The following is a 19,837-nucleotide window of genomic DNA, read 5'->3' as shown; positions in this document are numbered from 1 at the left end:
TGGGTCTTCCCCAGCATGGCAAGAGCCCAGGTAAATTCTGCCCATGCTCTCTCTATCTAGTGGCTATCTGCTACAAAGGGTAGTTGGATGCAAGCAGGCCAGTGAATGGTAATAAAAAGGCTATGGGCTGGACTTACCTGGGCTCCTGCTGTGCTGGGGAATGTTCCCTGGGCTTTGCAACTTTATTTATCAAAACCGCTTATATTGGAAAGGGCTATGTAAATAAAAAAAAGTATGCCTGAAATCCTCATGACTCACCGGATCTGGCCATGTGCTTATTTATACCCAGAGTTTTAATAACTCTGTTAAAAATGGAATAGGTGAGGCGGGCAGCTGCTCGTCTATGAGAAGTTAGGAAAGAAGCTGTTCCTGGTGCAGTGGCAGCAGGATTATTGTAGGTCAAAGGCTTTCTTAAACTGATGGGTCTTTCGGTTGCTTTTGAAGGTCTTGATGGTGGGTGTGAGCCAAGATCAGGGTAGAGAGTTCCAGTGTATGGGGAAACCATGGTAGAACTCATGAAGACGATTGTGCCGGGTGTTGACAAGGGGCACAGGCGGAGGTTTTGAGAGGATCAGAGATTAAGTGAGGGGCAGTATCAGAAGATCAGATCAGAGATGGATGGCCTTGAATGTCATAGTAAACAGTTTAAACTGAAGCCAGTGAAGGGATTGGCATGGGGGGAGAAGTGATAGGTGGATTAGTCGGGTTGAGGATAGATTGGAGGGAGCAATAGTGTTTGATGGAAGACCACAGAGAAGGTTGTTGCAGTTATCCAATCAGGAGATAATGAGGGCATGTACCAGTAATTTAGTTGAGTCAAAGTTGAGGAACAAGCTGATTCGAGAAATGTTTTTGAGGTGAAGGCAGCAGTAGGTGGTAAGGATCTACATGTGTGGTTTGAAAGCCAGCAGGACAATGGACTTGTGGGCCTGGGGAGAGAAAGGAACCATTGACTATGACTGATAGATCATGTGAGGAGGGGGCGGAGCAAAGTGAGGGAAATATTATGAATTCTACTTTCTTGATGATTAATTTGGGAAAGCAGGGGGAGAAGAAGGAAGATATAGTTGACAGACAATTTTGGATCGAGGAGAGGTGATATCTGGATCAGAGAGGTAGATTTGAATGAGAAATGATACTTGAAGCCTTGGGATTCTTCAATCTCTTTCTAGGTCAAAAGTATAGGTGGAGAAAAGTAGGGGCCCTAGGACAAAGCCTTGGAGGACTCCAACAGTGAGAGGCTGAGGTGGGGAGGTGAGGACTAGTGTCTAGAAAATAGTGAGAAAAAATTAGTGCAGTGGCAAGTAGAGTTGAGCAGTTTATACTATACTTTGCTGAAAATTATGCAATTTTCCATGTTAATTGTAATTGTATTTTGTGGTCGATGTCATCCCAATTATTTGCTGTATTTTATTTATATTATCTTTTAGAGATGAAGCAGAGATGAATTATCTAAAAATTGCACAGGACCTGGACATGTATGGCATGAACTACTTTCCTATTTCAGTGAGTTTTCCTTTACTTGTCATTTTAATACACTGCTCAAAAAAAATAAAGGGAACACTTAAACAACACAATGTAACTCCAAGTCAATCACACTTCTGTGAAATCACATTGTCCACTCAGGAAGCAACACTGATTGACAATCAATTTTACATACTGTTGTGCAAATGGAACAGACAACAGGTGGAAATTATAGGCAATTAGCAAGACACTCCCAATAAAGGAGTGGTTCTGCAGGTGGTGACCATCGACCACTTCTCAGTTCCTATGCTTCCTGGCTGATGTTTTTTGTCACTTTTGAATGCTGGCAGTGCTTTCACTCTAGTGGTAGCATGAGATGTAGTCTACAACCCATACAAGTGGCTCAGGTAGTGCAGCTTATCCAGGATGGCACATCAATGCGAGCTGTGGCAAGAAGGTTTGCTGTGTCTGTTTGCTGTGTCTGGAGGAGGCCGTAGGAGCGCAACAACCCAGCAGCAGGATCTCTACCTCCGCCTTTGTGCAAGCAGGAGGAGCACTGCCAGAGCCCTGCAAAATGACCTCCAGCAGGCCACAAATGTGCATGTGTCCACTCAAACGGTCAGAAACAGACTCAATGAGGGTGGTATGAGGGCCCAACGTCCACAGGTGGGGGTTGAACTTACAGTCCAACACCGTGCAGGACGTTTGGCATTTGCCAGAGAACACCAAGATTGGCAAATTTGCCACTGGCGCACTGTGCTCTTCATAGATGAAAGCAGGTTCACACTGAGGACATGTGACAGACGTGACAGAGTCTGGAGACGCCGGGAAGAACATTCTGCCGCCTGGCTGCAACATCCTCCAGTATGATCGGTTTGGCGGTGGGTCAGTAATTGTGTGGGGTGGCATTTCTTTGGGGGCCTGCACAGCCCTCCATGTGCTTGTCAGAGGTAGCCTGACTACCATTAGGTACTGAGATGAGATCCTCAGACCCCTTGTGAGACCATATGCTGGTGCGGTTGGCCCCGGGTTCCTCCTAATGCAAGACAATGCTAGACCTCATGTGGCTTGAGTGTGTCAGCAGATTCCTGCAAGAGGAAGACATTGATGCTATTTATTTATTTATTTATATAGCGCCTACAGATTCCGCAGCGCTTACAATTATGGGGTACAAACAAAGACAAGTATCAGACATAAAATTACAAAATAACTATTCAAACAAGAGGTGTGGGTATATATTGAGGATATGTTGGAGATATGTTGGAGATATGTTGGGGATATGTTGAGGATATGTTGAGGATATGTTGAGGATATGTTGAGGATATGTTGGGGATATGTTGGGGATATGTTGAGGATATGTTGAGGATATGTTGGGGATATGTTGGGGATATGTTGGGGATATGTTGGGGATATGTTGAGGATATGTTGAGGCCAATTAGAGACTGTTGTAGGCCTGTCTGAAGAGATGTGTTTTTAGGCCACGTTTGAAACTATGGATGTTGTTGTTGAGTCTGAGGGATTGAGGTATAGCATTCCAGAGAACCGGTGCAGCATGGGGAGTGAGAAGTTCGGATTATAGAAGATGTTAGTGTGAGATCATTAGCAGATCGAAGAGAACGTGTAGGATGGTAGACGGAGATGAGAGAGGAGATGTAGGGAGGTGCAGCATTGTGGAGAGCTTTGTGTGTGAGACTGAGGATTTTGTACTGTATTCTGGACTGAATTGGTAACCAGTGTAGTAACTTGCACAGGGAGGAGGCGTCTGTGTAGCGGCTGGAGAGGAAGATGAGTCTGGCTGTGGCATTAAGTATAGACTCTAGAGGAGAGAGTTTGGAGAAAGTAAGGCCTATTAGTAAAGAGTTACAGTAGTCGAGGCGGGAGTGAATTAAAGCAATAATGAGAGTTTTAGCAGTTTCAGTATTGAGAAACGGGCGGATTCTTGAAATGTTTTTGAGATGCAGGTGACAAGAATGTGAAAGAGACTGAATATGGGGAGTGAAAGACAGATCAGAGTCAAGTATAACTCCAAGACAGCGAGCCTGCTGCCCGGGAGTTATGGTAGTACCACATACCGAGATGGAAATGTCAGGGTTAGGTACAGTATCAGTTGATGGAGAAAAGACAAGAAGTTCTGCTTTAGAAAGATTGTTTCAGATATAAAGAGGACATGATGTCTGAGACAGCAGAGAGACAGTCACTGGTATTCTGTAGGAGTGCAGGGGTGATGTTGGCGGAGGAGGTATAGAGTTGGGTGTCATCAGCGTAGAGGTGGTACTGGAAACCAAATCTACTGATTGTTTTTCCAATGGGGGATGTGTAGAGTGAAAAGAGTAGAGGACCCAGGACCGATCCCTGGGGAACCCCGACAGCAAGGGGAAGAGGAGAAGAAGTAGAGCCAAAAAACAAGACGCTAAAGAAGCGGCCAGAGAGATAGGGGGAAAACCAGGCGAGAGCAGAGTCCTTGAGACCGATGGAGCGGAGACTACTGAGGAGGAGTTGGTGATCCACAGTGTCAAAAGCCGCAGACAGGTCCTAGAGAATCAGTAAAGAGAAATTGCCATTTGATTTGGCCATCAGAAGATCGTTAGTGACTTTGGTTAGGGCCGTTTCGGTGGAGTGAAGGGAGCGGAAAGCAGACTGTAAGGGGTCAAGGAGAGAGTTCTCAGAGATAGCGGATAAGGCGGGAGTAGACCAAGCGTTCCAGGAGTTTGGAGATAAAGGGGAGATTTGAGACGGGTCGATATTTGGCTGCACAGGACGGGTCCAGAGATGGTTTTTTCAATAGTGGGGTTATGATAGAGTGTTTGAAGGAGGAGGGAAAGACCCCAGAAGAGAGGGAGAGGTTAAAGATTTTAGTTAGGTGACAGCTGATAGCAGGAGAGAGAGACTGGATGAGGTGTGAAGGCATGGGGTCACTAGAGCAGGTAGTGGGGCGGGCAGAGGAGAGGAGCCTGGAAACCTCATCCTCCATTACAGGCTCAAAAACTGAGAGTGATGAAGAGGAGTCGTGGCTGGGAATTGGATCAGAACTTTTAGGGGACTGGGAGAGGATTTCATCACGAATGTCATCGATTTTAGTTTTGAAGTATTTGGCCAGGTCTTCAGCACAGAGTGATTGGGGTCTGTACTTTAGGCCGGAGGAGAGAGTTGAACGTGTCAAAAAGGTGTTTTGGGTTGTTAGAGAGGAGATGAGGGAGGTAAAATATGTTTGTTTGGCGAGATGAAGAGCGGAGTAATAGGATTTAAGCATGAATTTATAGTGCAGATAGTCTGAAGAAGTCTTAGTTTTCCTCCACAGACGTTCAGCACACCTAGAGCATCGCCTGAGAAAGCGGGTTGTTTGCGTGTGCCAGGGTTGCTGCCGTCTGTGTCTGGAGGTTCGTGTTTTAGAGGGTGCCATTTGATCCAGGGTAGACTTTAGGGTGTCATGGTAATGTTTGGCTGCTAGATTAGGGCAAGAGAAGAAATTGGTGATAGTGAAGATTGTAGAATGTCTATAAATTGACTAGTGTTTATGGCACGCAGGTTTCTGTAAGTGTACAAGGTAGGAGTGTCTGGAAGAGGATAGGAGTTACTGATAGAGAAAGATAGAAGGTTGTGGTCAGAGAGCTCAAAAGGAGAATTAGTGAATTTAGAGACAGTGAAAAGTCTAGAGAAGACAGATGCTATGGACTGGCCCACCTGTTCCCCAGACCTGAATCCGATTGAGCACATCTCGGACATCTTGTCTCGCTCCATCCACCAATGCCACGTTGCACCAGACTGTCCAGGAGTTGGCGGATGCTTTAGACCAGGTCTGGGAGGGCATCCCTCAGGAGACCATCCGCCACCTCATCAGGAGCATGCCCAGGCATTGTAGGAAGGTCATACGGGCACGTGGAGGCCACACACACACTGAGCCTCATTTTAACTTGTTTTAAGGACATTATATCAAAGTTGGATCAGCCTGTAGTGTGATTTTCCACTTTGGTTTTGAGTGTGACTCCATATACAGATCATGAGTTGATAAATTTGAGTTCCATTGATAATTTTTGTGTAATTTTGTTGTCAGCACATTCAACTATGTAAAGACGAAAGTATTTTATATGATTAGTTCATTCATTCAGATCTATGATGTGTTATCTTAGTGTTCCCTTTATTTTTTTGAGCAGTGTAATCATTTTAATATATAATGCACATTATCAGCTCTACACATCAGTAAACTGAGTTGTCTCCCTTTCACAACTCCTTTGCATATTTCCTTTCAGTCATATGGGTGTCATAGAGGGTGTCCTCAACTTGGTACCTCCTCCTTTAAAGGGGTACTCTGCCCCTGGCATCTTATCCCCTATCCAAAGGATAGGGGATAAGATGTCAGATCGCCGGGGTCCCGTTGCTGGGGACCCCGGGGATCCCCGCTGCGGCACCCCACCATCATTACTGACGGGCGATACAGGGGCCGCCCCTAATGACATCATGGCCCGTCCCCTTAATGCAAGTCTATGGCAAGGGGCGTGACGACCGCCACGCTCCCTTCCCATAGACTTGTATTGATGGGGGCGGGCCATGATGTCATGAGGGGCGGAGCTGTGACATAACGATGCTCCGGCCCCTGTATTGCCCGTCATTACGTACAGAGCAATCTCGCTCTGCGCAGTAATGATAGCGGGGTGCTGCAGCGGCGATCCCCGGGGTCCCCAGCAGTGGGACCCCGGCGATCTGACATCTTATCCCCTATTCTTTGGATAGGGGATAAGATGTCTAGGGGCAGAGTACCCCTTTAAGCAGAACATAGTGCTGTTTAGGGTCCGTTTGGCTCTTTTTTGCCCCCCTGGGTCCCAATGAACCCCATTGACTTAAATGGGGTCCGTCGGGTGTCCAGTATTATAGAGGAGTATTATAATGGAGAAAAAAGATCAGACATGCAGTATTTATTTTTTTACCTGGAAGTTTATGTTTTTTTTGTTTTTGTTTTTTAAACTCCAGCAAACTAAGAATGATTCAGACATCCTGCTTGGCGTTGATGCAAAAGGAATCCATATTTACAGTAGAAATAACAAGATATCACCATTAAAGTCTTTGAAATGGGGTGACATAAGGAATATTTCTTATAATTCAAAGAAAGTGAGTAAACATGTTAAAATGCAAACCAATTCTACTTCTTGTATGTAGCAATTATACATTTTTGATCAAAATTATCTATATAGCTAGTATGACTTTTTATGTCCACCAATAACTATATCGGGTTAGTAAAATGTTCTATTAAACCTAGATGGACATTTTGTTTTCTCCAACTGAATAAAATTGTACAGGCTCGTATTGTATAGGTCTCCAAAAGGTATTATGAAACCCTGACTTACAGTACATCAACAGTCTACCAATAACAATTATGTGTTTGCCATGCTGTATATAGTAGTAGAGTGGTTATGGCAAAAAAACTGGGAAAGAACAGGAAACTGTCCATCTCTAACATTCATCTGTAATTGAAAAGATTCCTTTTATAAGTGGCATTACTTTAAAAATACAGTATAGCAGACAAAGGATCATGTTGAAGGTACATTTAAAGGGGTTGTCCAGGACTAGAAAAATAGAGCTAATTTCTTTCAAAAACAGCTCCCCTCCTGTCTCCAGGTCGGGTGTGGTTCTGCAGCTCAGTTCTATTAAAGGGGTTCTCCCTTGTTTATACTGTTTTTTGTTATTATGTTTGTGTGTTATGTGTGTATAAGTATGTTTTTTTATGTGTGTTGTGATTATGTATAAATGCATTTTCTTACCTTTTGTGAAGATCCGGAAGCTGGCCCCTTTTTCTTCCAGCGGCTTGCTGTGTAACCTCGGCCTCCGCCATGTTGTGTTCGGTAAGTGGGATGTCGGGGGGTGTGTTCTTGCTTCTGTCCTTCCTATCTTCTGACGTCCGAGGCAAATCTTTTCTTTCTGTTTCTTCCGTGGCTCAGGGACGAATCTGCGGCCTCTTCCGGCGAATGCGCAGGTAGTTTATTTTTATTTTTTTTACCAATAAAGTTTTTTTTGTCTAATTGTCAAACTGTCTGCGCTTGCGCGAAGCTACGCTATTAGCGTAGACCTAACGTACGCTATGCTGTTAGCGTAGCACTTGCGTACTCGCTCATGCGCAGACAGCTTGTCAATTAGACAAAAAAAACTTTATTGGTAAAAAAAAAAAAAAGAAACTACCTGCGCATGCGCCGGAAGAGGCCGCAGATTGGTTGCTGAGCCACGGAAGAATCAGGAAGAAAAGATTCGCCTCGGACGTCAGAAGATAGGAAGGACAGAAGCAAGAACACACCCCCGACATCCCACTTACCGAACACAAAATGGCGGAGGCCGAGGTTACACAGCAAGCCACTGGAAGAAAAAGGGGACAGCTTCCGGATCTTCACAAAAGGTAAGAAAATACATATATACATAATCACAACACACACAAAAAAAACACATACTTATACACACATAACACACAAACTGTCACGGATCGGCAGGCTGGAGGTGGATTCTCTGTGTCAGAGAGGGTTTGGCGAGGACCGTGTCGGTGGACCGGTTCTAAGTAGCTACTGGTTTTCACCAGAGCCCGCCGCAAAGCGGGATGGTCTTGCAGCGGCGGTAGCAACCAGGTCGTATCCACCGGCAACGGCTCAACCTCTCTGACTGCTGAGATAGGCATGGTACAAGGGATAAAGCAAGAGCAAGGTCGGACGTAGCAGAAGGTCAGGGCAGGCAGCAAGGATCGTAGTCAGGGGCAACGGCAGGAGGTCTGGAACACGGGCTAGGAACAAACAAGGGAACGCTTTCACTAGGCACAAGGGCAACAAGATCCGGCAGGGGAGTGCAGGGGCAGTGATCAGATATAGTCTGGGAGCAGGTGGAAGCCAATTAAGCTAATTGGGAATATTGGGCCAGGCCCCATCATTGGTGCACTGGCCCTTTAAATCTAGAGAGCTGGCGCGCGCGCGCCCTAGAGAGCGGAGCCGCGCGCGCCAGAGCATGACAGCCGGGGACCGGGACAGGTAAGTGACCTGGGATGCGATTCGCGAGCGGGCGCGTCCCGCTGTGCGAATCGCATCCCCAACGGCCATGACAGTGCAGCGCTCCCGGTCAGCGGGACCGACCGGGGCGCTGCAGGGAGAGAGACGCCGAGAGCGCTCCGGGGAGGAGCGGGGACCCGGAGCGCTCGGCGTAACAGTACCCCCCCCCTTGGGTCTCCCCCTCTTCTTGGAGCCCGAGAACCTGAGGATAAGACTTTTGTCCAGGACGTAGTCCTCAGGTTCCCAAGATCTCTCCTCTGAGCACTCAAGTACAAAGGGTCCAAGATAACGTGGTCCGAGATTAAAACTGGGGACACGGAAGCCGAAATACTTGGCGGAGAGCCACACAAAAACAGGAGGAGCTCTTCTCTTTTTTCCGGCAAGCTTCTTCACCCGGGATGAGGCCAGCATGAGGAATTTCAGAGTCTTTTTCCAGTTGGTGGCGAAGCCCCGGGAAACCACATCAACAGCGGGCACACAAGAAGGCGTGGGGGTGGGGAGGGAGGCAAGAGGGTCAAGCCCGGCACGGGGCAGAGTGTCAACAGGACGGGAGCCATGAGGAGGAGACACAGCAAAGTCCAGACAGGCCTTGGGGAGGCCAGGTAAAGGGGGAGACACAGAGGCTTGACTGACGGGACTGGGAGCAGACATGAGGCACTTCCTGTGGCAAGAAGCACCCCAGCTCCCGATCTCCCCGGTGGTCCAGACAAGGGCAGAAGATGGGGGTTGGAGCCATGGCAGACCGAGGAGGACTTCAGAGGAGCATTTGGGCGAAACAAAAAGTTCCATGCTGAAGAGCAGGGGTTCTGTGCGGTAACGCACAGTGCAGTGTAGAAATAAATCTTCTTTCTTCCTGCGGCGAGTCCTCTCTTCAGGGGTCAGGCGGGACCGATCCACTTGCATAGCCTCCTCGGCGGGAGGCACAGGGGTGGATTGCAAAGGATACTGTAAGAGAGGTGCTCCGGGCGGTGTGGCACATGGCAGGGCCTTCCCAGGCAGGAGACCACGGCAGAGTCTAGAGTCCCCATCAAATTTGTCCGGCAGGGACAAGCAGAGGTTAGGAGCGGCCGGTTGCTGCGGAGGAGTTGCAGGAGGCGGCGGAGGAGATGGTTGTTGCAGCTGTAGCTGTGACTGAAATTGTGACTGAAGCTGCTGTATCTGTGAGTGAAGTTGCTGTGTCACAGTGGTCAAGTATGCCAGCTGGTGATTTCGTTGGGTGATCTTTAGGGCTTGCTGGGCGATCACCGTGGAAATGTCGGCAAGACTTGACAGCGGCACCTCAGCGGAATCCATGGCCGGATCTACTGTCACGGATCGGCAGGCTGGAGGTGGATTCTCTGTGTCAGAGAGGGTTTGGCGAGGACCGTGTCGGTGGACCGGTTCTAAGTAGCTACTGGTTTTCACCAGAGCCCGCCGCAAAGCGGGATGGTCTTGCAGCGGCGGTAGCAACCAGGTCGTATCCACCGGCAACGGCTCAACCTCTCTGACTGCTGAGATAGGCATGGTACAAGGGATAAGGCAAGAGCAAGGTCGGACGTAGCAGAAGGTCAGGGCAGGCAGCAAGGATCGTAGTCAGGGGCAACGGCAGGAGGTCTGGAACACGGGCTAGGAACAAACAAGGGAACGCTTTCACTAGGCACAAGGGCAACAAGATCCGGCAGGGGAGTGCAGGGGCAGTGATCAGATATAGTCTGGGAGCAGGTGGAAGCCAATTAAGCTAATTGGGAAGATTGGGCCAGGCACCATCATTGGTGCACTGGCCCTTTAAATCTAGAGAGCTGGCGCGCGCGCGCCCTAGAGAGCGGAGCCGCGCGCGCCAGAGCATGACAGCCGGGGACCGGGACAGGTAAGTGACCTGGGATGCGATTCGCGAGCGGGCGCGTCCCGCTGTGCGAATCGCATCCCCAACGGCCATGACAGTGCAGCGCTCCCGGTCAGCGGGACCGACCGGGGCGCTGCAGGGAGAGAGACGCCGAGAGCGCTCCGGGGAGGAGCGGGGACCCGGAGCGCTCGGCGTAACACAAACATAATAACAAAAAACAGTATAAACAAGGGAGAACCCCTTTAAAGTGAATGTAGTGAAATTGTAATACCACACACAACCTAGGGACACACATGGAGCTGTTTTTGAAAGAAATTAGCTCTGTTTCTCTATTCCTGGATAATCCCTTTAAATCCGCAGGCATCATGTTTAGAGCAGGATAAGATAACCAGATTGATCTATAATTTTGCATGGAATATTTATGTATAACTTGTCATTTATTAATATAAATCTCTCATCATTCCAGGCTAAGCATTCAGATTGCTGTCAGTCATTGACCAGGACCGCCCACAGGACTATGGGTGCTCAGAATGAGCATAGTTTTACATGAATAAGCTATCCTAGAACTTTTCCCACAAATTTATATATTAATCTTCTCAACTCCTCCTGCTCTATGACTGCTTAGACTGCATTTTCAACTTGACATTTTTCCTTGAATTCTCCTAGGAGATATTATAGTTGTATGCTGGCTTCTGAACCCAATGCAGGGTATTTTATAGCAGTCTGGAATCTGTTTCATTCCCAAAATACAGGCTTATATAAACAAAAGAATGGGACATTTTTCTGTTAGTACTGCTAACCATTCTGACTGATTTTGTCTATTTAAAAGCTTCATATACTGTGAAGAAAACAGTACAACTAAACACAAAGTATAAACAAAAACTACTGCTATTTAGATATTACTACCTTTTATTTTCAGCTGAAGTTTACCCCAGTTGATAAAAAAGATGAAACTTTCAAATTCTATTCTAAAGAACAAAATGTGAACAAACTGGTAAGTAAATATAAAATGCACCGCAGAAAATAACTGATGAAGGTTAACACAGTGCTAAATCACTGTACAGTGATCCCTCAACTTACAATGGCCTCAACATACAATAGTTTCAACATACAATGGTCTGTTCTGGACCATCGTAAGTTGAAACCAGTCTCAACATACAATGCTATGGACAGTCGAGATCTGTGAAACGTGTCAATGGCTGGAAGATCTGACCAATCAGAATGGGCATTCACTGGTAAAACCCCTGTGTTACTGAAGTGTATGCACTGACTGGTGTCTGGTAGCGCCCCCTACAGTACAGGGAGGTATTACATGTTCTGTACTCTTTACCTGTACCAGGATTAGCTGCTCCTTTGGACACCGGGTAAGGGCGACTCCATTACTTTTTTAGAACATTGCTTGTACTGTACAGGACCCCGAAGAAGATCCTGTCCTCTACATAGACCAGTGTTTCCCAAGCAGGGTGCCCCCAGCTGTTGCAAAACTACAACTCCCAGCATGCCCGGACAGCCTTTGGCTGTCCGGGCATGCTGGGAGTTGTAGTTTTGCAACAGCTGGAGGCTCCCTGCTTGGGAAACACTGACATAGACAGTGATTACAGCTCCCAGCAGCTCTTTCTTACTTTTATATGTAAGGACTTGCTTTATCTATATTAGTTATCTACTTATTTTTCTTTAATTCTCACTTTTTCCTATTTTTGGATGACATTTTGGTGCCTTTAGAACCAATTACCAGGTTTCCATAGAGTTCTGGTCTCAACATACAATGGTTTCAACATACAATGGTGTCCCAGAAGCAATTAATATTGTAACTTGAGGGACCGCTGTATTCTCATATGAAAGAGTATCTGTCACCAAAATGTTCCATTTCTATGTCTTTGCACACATCATATTTTAATACTGCAATACATTTTCTCTGAACTATGAAAGGTTACTGTCTTCTTATAAATCACACAGTGATCTGCCTAAATTGATACTCCTAACCCCGAGCTGGCCTTTGGTTGACAATTAGAGATGAGCGAACTTACAGTAAATTCGTTTCGTCACGAACTTCTCGGCTCGGCAGTTGATGACTTTTCCTGCATAAATGAGTTCAGCTTTCAGGTGCTCCGTGGGCTGGAAAAGGTGGATACATTCCTAGGAGACTCTTTCCTAGGACTGTATCCACCTTTTCCAGCCCACTTCAGCTGCCTTCAACATGGCTACACATCCCAGAAACTTGTTGTCAATGACTGTCAGGGAACCTGTATAGGAAATGCATGACAACTCAAAGCTTTTATACAATCTGTATTGATTTTGATTCTCAGAACTGTATTAAATATATATGTTTTCATGCTTTATTATGCTTTTACGTATTATTAATGTATTCAAGCATGTAGTTACTATTATAGGTTAAAATGTTTTATGATACATTTGTAGATCTTGCATCTTTGCATTGAAAACCACAATTTATTCCTAACAAAAAGGAAAGTAGATTCGATTGAGATGCAGCAAATAAAAATGCAAGCCAAAGAAGATAAAGCCAGGAAAAAGGTAATAACAGTGTGCGGATTATGTGTTGTTCTTTCTATCATGAAAGATTAGCTCTGTAGAACCAGTCCAATAGTGGCAAAGTGGCACAGGGCTTCTCCTGTCTTCATTTTTCAGTAACAAAACAAATACAGGCTTTACACTTTTGGCATGAACCCAAAAATGATTCTTGTTTTTTCAGCACTAACTATACAGATCTCTTTCTTTTCTATACAGGGGGCTGACTATCAGCCACACAACACAACATTAAACAGAGGTGTTACTAATGTTCCCTTTTGAGGCTGCAAATCTCTGTATTTAAAGGGGTTATCCAGGAAAAAACTTTTTTTTATATATCAACTGGTTCCAGAAAGTTAAACAGATTTGTAAATTACTTCTACTAAAAAATCTTAATCCTTTCAGTACTTATGAGCTTCTGAAGTTAAGGTTGTTCTTTTCTGTCTAAGTAATCTCTGATGACACGTGTCTCGGGAAATGCCCAGTTTAGAAGCAAATTCCCATAGCAAACCTCTTCTAAACTGGGCGGTTCCCGAGACACGAGTCATCAGAGATTACTTAGACAGAAAAGAACTATCTAAACTTCAGAAGCTCATAAGTACTGAAAGGATTAAGATTTTTTAATAGAAGTAATTTACAAATCTGTTTAACTTTCTGGAGCCAGTTGATATATAAAAAAATGTTTTTCCTGGATAACCCCTTTAAACTCTCTTAGTTCGTCACAACCTCACATGTAGACTCACTCTCGCCTAGTTTTAAAGCACAGTGACGAGCTGTCTTCAGCACCTGTGCTGATCTGAGCTAGTCTGAACACCTGGAGTGACCCAGAAATGGGATAAAAGGCCCCACTACCAAACCTACCTTTCATCCGATAGTTCAGGCCTGATAACAGGACTTACCAAAGTTCCTAATAAGCAAAGTCTTGGTAGGGATTAACTATTTCTGGATTTCCAAAATTTTAACCAGCTTTCTCTGGATGAGATATGAACTTCCTGAAATCTTGTAGCTACAGTTTCCTGACCAACACCATCTTAAATTTCTAATGATATAAAATTTATATTGTCATTACAAATCAACATTTTCTTTTTTTTTTTTTCTTAGAAAGAGCACCAGAGACTTGTGATGGAGAAACAGTTAAGAGAAGAAGCAGAGCGAGCTAAAGAAGATCTTGAGAGAAGACTGTTTCAGGTAGAAGAGGAGGCAAGGCAAGCCAATGAGGCTTTGGTAAGTGTAAATAAAGGGTATTCCCAACTCAAACATTTATGGCATATGTACTGAATATGTCATACATTTCTCACCAGATTGCAGTGGCTAAAGGTGGACAGGATTCTGAAAACAGCTTAGTGGGTTGTTTTTATGAAGTTTGCTAACTCCTATAGATGTTAATGGGAACAACATAAAAAGCTGTGCAAGCTACACTTTTTCCATAACTAGAAAGAGTAGGCCAATGAGGTCAAGAGGGCTCATGTTCTTGAGAGAGATTGACGTTGAACCCACACATCAGACTGTGAACATGCCATACATTTTTGAAATGTGAAGACCCCTTTATGATCAATTGTTCCAGGTATTACAGACCATGAGTGCAACTACCAGTGCAACTATGTGTATAGCAGGTAAAATAATTATTACAGGGTTCCGCAGTTAGCAAGGGGGGCACCTCCAGGCAAAGATGTGGTGCAGTGTGATTATTATGGACGATAGAGAGTAAAATTGGCAAAGGACTTTGTAATGAACCTTGAATGATGGTTGTGCTGCAGTAGGGTTTCCTTCCAAGTAACAACATAACAAATAACATTGGGGCATTATATAAAAGCCTAAAATTGGGCCATATGTCACCATGACCACCTTCAGCATCAAGTTTAGAAAATGAAAAGCTTATGATTATTTTATTTTTCATAATGCACAGGGACAATGCACACAACAATATAAAATTCAGATGAGTCACAATGTCACGGCACAAGGACCTTTCTTTTGTCAATATGTATTATTGAATCGCTTAGGTATCACATAATCATCTGTTGATCCTGAGGCTCAATAATATCCCTAGAATTGAATTTCACTTATTGCAGGAGGGAAAATATTTTTATTAAAGTTTTTCTCTGTGTAGGTTCCAGAGAGGAGATGCACCCCTTTAGTTGTTAGGCCCCAGAGCAGCTGCTATACCTACTACACTGGTGGTTACACCCATGACTGTAAGGGGCTGAAAAAGACCACCCTACTACATTCTGGGTTAGTATGTTATGGTGTGTTATGTTCCATAGCTTCGTTCTAATGAAACAGCTGAGTTACTAGCAGAAAAAGTACAGATTGCAGAGGATGAAGCAAAGCTACTAGCTCAGGATGCCGTGGATGCCAGACTAGAACTACAACGCCTCGAGTTAGCGGTGCTCAAGAGTAAGGAAGAGATGCGGATGATGGAGAAAAAGATGAGAGAATCTGATATGATCACCATGAAACTCCTTCAGGAATCTGACAGAAGGTAATTTATGACTTTTTGTCTCAAAGTATACAGTATTTCTTTTTTACCAACATGACATACACATTTGTTATTTAGCTTTTTTGAAAATTATTTGCCAAGTTACTTTTCTTTTTATGCTTCATATTTTACTTATATATTTGCTTCATTCTTTCCAAATACCCCAAACTTGCTTGCTGCTCTAGTTGCTGGATGCTACAGGCAGTCATAGAGCCATTGCATTTACTAAGAGAATTAAAAAACAATCAGCTATTATTATTATTATTTTTTTTCATACTACAAAGGTGATGATGTAATGTCCCAGTACAGGACATTGTCCTGCAATGCAGTTAGGCCCTGTCCCCTGCTGTTTTTATAATGTTATTTGTCCTACCTCATGTGTAGTCAGTGTCCTAATGTATAGCTAGTTTTAAGGACCTGCAAATTGTCTAAAGGACCTGTGAAATGTCACATGTTATGTTATGTTTTCACATGATGTTACCCAGAGAGCACCAGCTTAACCTATGACCCGCAGCTTGACCAATAGGCTTTGGTTCAGCCCCCCACGATATAAAGGGGCGGCCATTATAATTCTCTCTCTTCCTTTACTGGGAACCAGCCAGTACAGATGTCTCAGTGCTAGTAACCGGCATCTGAAAGGCCACAAAGCTTCAGTAAGTCAAAAGTCTATATCTGCTCTCACTACAAATAGTCAAGTCCTGCATATAGTCAAGCCTCAAGATAATTGTCTCAAGTCTATTACAGGTATAATTGGTCCCAGCAAGCTGCTAGGTCCTTCTGGGTTCCTGGCCACCTCTCCTAGCTGTGAAGATAATTCCATCTGTCTTGACTCAGTAAAGCCTCTGTTAAACCATAACTGGTTGTGGACTCTCATTTCACTAACTAGCCATTGGAGTCGTGGAGATACCGTTCGTGTTGTTCCGGTACCCGAAAACCACTCTGGCGTCACGAACACTAGGGGTTAACAACATCTTGCCCCAGGGGTTAATACAATCTGGCCTTACCACCTACACCGCTACACCCCGTGGTCCCCCCATACACCGGTAGTCCACCAGAATGATATTGTGCTACAACAGAAAAGATAAGGATTATACATCTGTATAATATATATTCAGCAATTTAGTTTGCCTAAGGAGTCAGCTACCTCATCTACCCTTGTAATGAATAGTATACAGACTTGCAGCCTAGGGCAGCATGGGCTATCAATACAGCCCTGCCTGTCTGCCTGATTCTGCTGCTCTCTCTCTCTTTTATTGTGCACATTCAGACTGGGTTCACACAGCTGAATGTCCGCACGGAAACTCACCATGCAGACATCCTGCAGACTGCGCGTGGCGGCATGACATAGGACTGGCATGACATAGGCGGCAATGCATTCTGTGCGGGGTCCGCAGAAAGAATGGACAAACTTCTGGCGCGTAAATACCACCGTGTGCACATCGCAGCAGAATCCCATTGAATTCAGTGGGACTTTGCTTCTGCAGACTTACTGTGTGGAATTCCGCATGGAAATTCTGCCGTTTGAACATAGCCTTATAAGGAGAAAGCTGTAAATCAACAGCAAAAGCCTGCAGCTAATGAGTACACCACAATCCTAGTTTACAGCAATCAAATTGTGCAATTAATACATTGTAAGTTTTTCAAAACTAAAACATATCCACATGTACAGGAAGTGACACATAACTGAGATTTGCATGTCTACCATTACTTTATTTGGCATCATTCATTTTTATACGCATATTTTTCATCATTTACATATGGTTACTTCACTTTGCTGTTTTAGATAGAAATTAAGTGACAGCCAGTTATATTCTATTTGTATGACTTTTAAAGGTTTTTACTTTTGCTTTACTGACAGAGCTAAAGAAGCTGAGTTGCTAGAGCAGGACTTACAAAAAGCCCGAGAAGCTGAACGGATGGCAAAGCAAAGGCTCCTAGAACTGGGTACTACTTGCCAAACTGTAAGTAAATATGGTGATGTGTGCCTGGCGTTTCAGTAGGAGTCATAGATAAAGGAATCATTAAAGCATGTCAAAATTATTAAAATATGCTTGGTGCAGAAATGATTTAATAGGACCTTTTCCACTGCCAGACCTCTAAATTTATTCTATAAACTTATTCTGAAGTCAGTCAGACCCCAAACTCATTCTGACTCCAGAACAGACCCCTAAACTCTTTCTTATTGCTGCTAGACAAAAACTGATACTGCCCTACATTATGTCCTGATGCTGGGCAGGTTCTGGTGTGCTTGGCTTGGTCCTGGTAGTTCATCCACTCCTGATAGCAGACTTGCTATCATAGATGCATTGGAGGAGGGCAGTGTCGTCTTCAATGCATCTATGATGGCAGTGCTGTGTTATCAGGACAGCTAGTACCCCCAAATCAGATTTAGGCCAGGGTCTATAAATTGAGGACTACTGCCCTATCTTATTATCCCAGCCTAACATTACATAACTGAACATCTTTGTTGATATAAGTGTAGATGTAAATGTTATATTATTATAATTATTTCAACAACAAAAGTATCCTTTTATTTTAGATGCCAGCAAAAAGTCTTCCCCGGGATACTTCAGAAAATGGTTATGACACTAAGATTCTCCGACAAGATGTAGATACTGAATACAAGAGGTTATCACTAGAAATAGAAAGGGAGAGGTATGTTGTGTAAAGATGTAAACAAGTTAAAAGCTTTGGACATTTGCTGTAAAGGCAAAGGAAAATCAACGTATACTATACAGCTGCATACATTGCCCATTATATTGTGTTATTACATATCAGATAGTCATTGTTATAGTTTTTCTCAGTATAAGGTAAGCTCACAAATGGCCTAAAATTGAATCTAAAAATACATTTTCTCTGGAAACCTGTCATTAGTTTTATGCTTCCTAAAGCGCGGGCAGCATAATACTGGTGCAGGCATCACAAATATGGGACTCTTTAAATAACTCTGAAAAGCTTGGTGTTTCAGAATAGTAGTTTAAAAATTTTAGTAACTAGTCCTCGGGGTGGGTCCCAACATCTGCTCCCTCCTCAGCTGGCTTGAGATGTGACTCTCCTTTAGCACTCCTAGGGAGAGATGCAGCACTTCAGCCGGCCAAGCAGCAGCCACTGGGACCTGCCCTGAGGACTATTTCCCCGGGCCCTGGCGGCATTTTTAAACTACAATTACTCTGAGACGACTGACCTTTTCAGAGTAATTCATAGTGTGCAGCAATCCTGATACCTGCATACCAGTTTAGGCAGCATAAAACTGATTACAGATTCCCTTTAAAGTCTATGAAAAAGTGGCCAGTGCAAGTTTTCGGTGCAATTGCTAACGGCCATTTAAATAATGTTCATTTCAACATTTTGCTGTTCCAGTCACTGTTTATTCTCTTTATATTCCTGTACACTGTAGCCAATAGAAAACATCATGTATATTATTTTTGCAGGATGGACTACCTTGAAAAAAGTAGACGACTTGAAAATCAGCTAAATGATCTGAAATTAGAAATTCAGGCCTTAAAACAGGAGGATCGGCTAATGAATACTCCCAGCCTCTGGAATAGCAATCTAAGATCCAAATTTAACTTGCATGGAAGTGTAAGTCCACTTTTTACAGGCCTAAAAATTGACACAGTCTGATCTCCATTGATTAAACTTTCATGGTCTATCCTGGTGCTAGGCCATCAATGTTTTTGATCCCTTTGATATTTTTTATGGATTTTTTTTTTCAAGGATAACTTCCTGATGCGAACATACCAGCGGGAACCAGCAAGTCCTTTCTATCTTTCTCCAGTTAGCACTATTCGCAGTTGTACAGATTCAGACCGGGTTCCCTATTGTACCCCTGTGCGTATGGTACACACGTTACCCAGCAACATTAACGGAAGAGAAAATCAACAGAATTCTAGGAAGGTAAAGACTGCCATGCCCATGTTGCCATCATCTTTATAACTGGAACATTAGATCAATAACAATTTTCCAACATTTACTGCATACTGAATTGACAATAAACCATTATAAGCTCTTAACACAAGCTCTGTTTAAAAAAGCACAGTACATAGTGTAAGCTGTAGATGCAATTTGAATGGGTAAAACATTATTTCTTGCTTTTTTTTAGGTAGAGAAAAGTGATTTAGACATTATATACATTTAAGGATTTTTAAAACAAGGAACATTTCTAAACAAGTAAGTATTCCCTCCTGTTTTTTCTTCTTGTTTAACAATACATAACACTTTTTTTCAGAGATATTACAAACTTGTACCTTGACTTAAAGTGTACTTAGAGTTAAAGGTGTATTCTGGTAGCACAACATTTTTTTTTATATGTGGCGCAGAGTATTGTACAAATAAAATATGAAGCCATACTTACCTGCCCTCATCCCTGCAGCTGCTGTTCCGACAGCTCTAGGTCCCTACTGCTCTCTACTTGCTCTGAAGAATGATACTTTTCTCCCCCAACCCTCCCTGCATGATTGATCTACTAGGATCAGTGTTGGAAGCTAAGTAGAGAGAGGTGGGGGAGGGAGGAGGTGTGCATGCTGCAGCTCAGCA

At 44.0% G+C, this 19,837-nt stretch overlaps 1 protein-coding gene across 8 annotated transcripts in view; it reads left to right on the top strand.

Moving 5' to 3' along the window:
• The window catches only part of LOC130355796 (merlin-like), an 87,016-nt gene extending 67,545 nt beyond the window's left edge, over positions 1-19,471 (top strand). For all 8 annotated transcript variants that reach the window (XM_056556484.1, XM_056556478.1, XM_056556481.1 and 5 more), the window contains 11 exons: positions 1,431-1,506; positions 6,430-6,567; positions 11,219-11,293; positions 12,718-12,831; positions 13,927-14,049; positions 15,087-15,304; positions 17,160-17,262; positions 17,841-17,956; positions 18,733-18,883; positions 19,019-19,198; positions 19,404-19,471. In XM_056556484.1, the coding sequence (XP_056412459.1) occupies positions 1,431-1,506; positions 6,430-6,567; positions 11,219-11,293; positions 12,718-12,831; positions 13,927-14,049; positions 15,087-15,304; positions 17,160-17,262; positions 17,841-17,956; positions 18,733-18,883; positions 19,019-19,198; positions 19,404-19,439 (1,330 nt within the window). In that variant the 3' untranslated portion in view covers positions 19,440-19,471. The remainder of the gene's footprint in view (positions 1-1,430; positions 1,507-6,429; positions 6,568-11,218; positions 11,294-12,717; positions 12,832-13,926; positions 14,050-15,086; positions 15,305-17,159; positions 17,263-17,840; positions 17,957-18,732; positions 18,884-19,018; positions 19,199-19,403) is intronic.
• Positions 19,472-19,837: the final 366 nt, after the last annotated feature.

This window comes from Hyla sarda, chromosome 2, assembly GCF_029499605.1.
Source record: "Hyla sarda isolate aHylSar1 chromosome 2, aHylSar1.hap1, whole genome shotgun sequence".
Classification (NCBI taxonomy): Eukaryota; Metazoa; Chordata; class Amphibia; order Anura; family Hylidae; genus Hyla; species Hyla sarda.
Note: the sequence above shows the minus strand (reverse complement) of the source record. Positions and strands in the feature narration are given on the sequence as shown.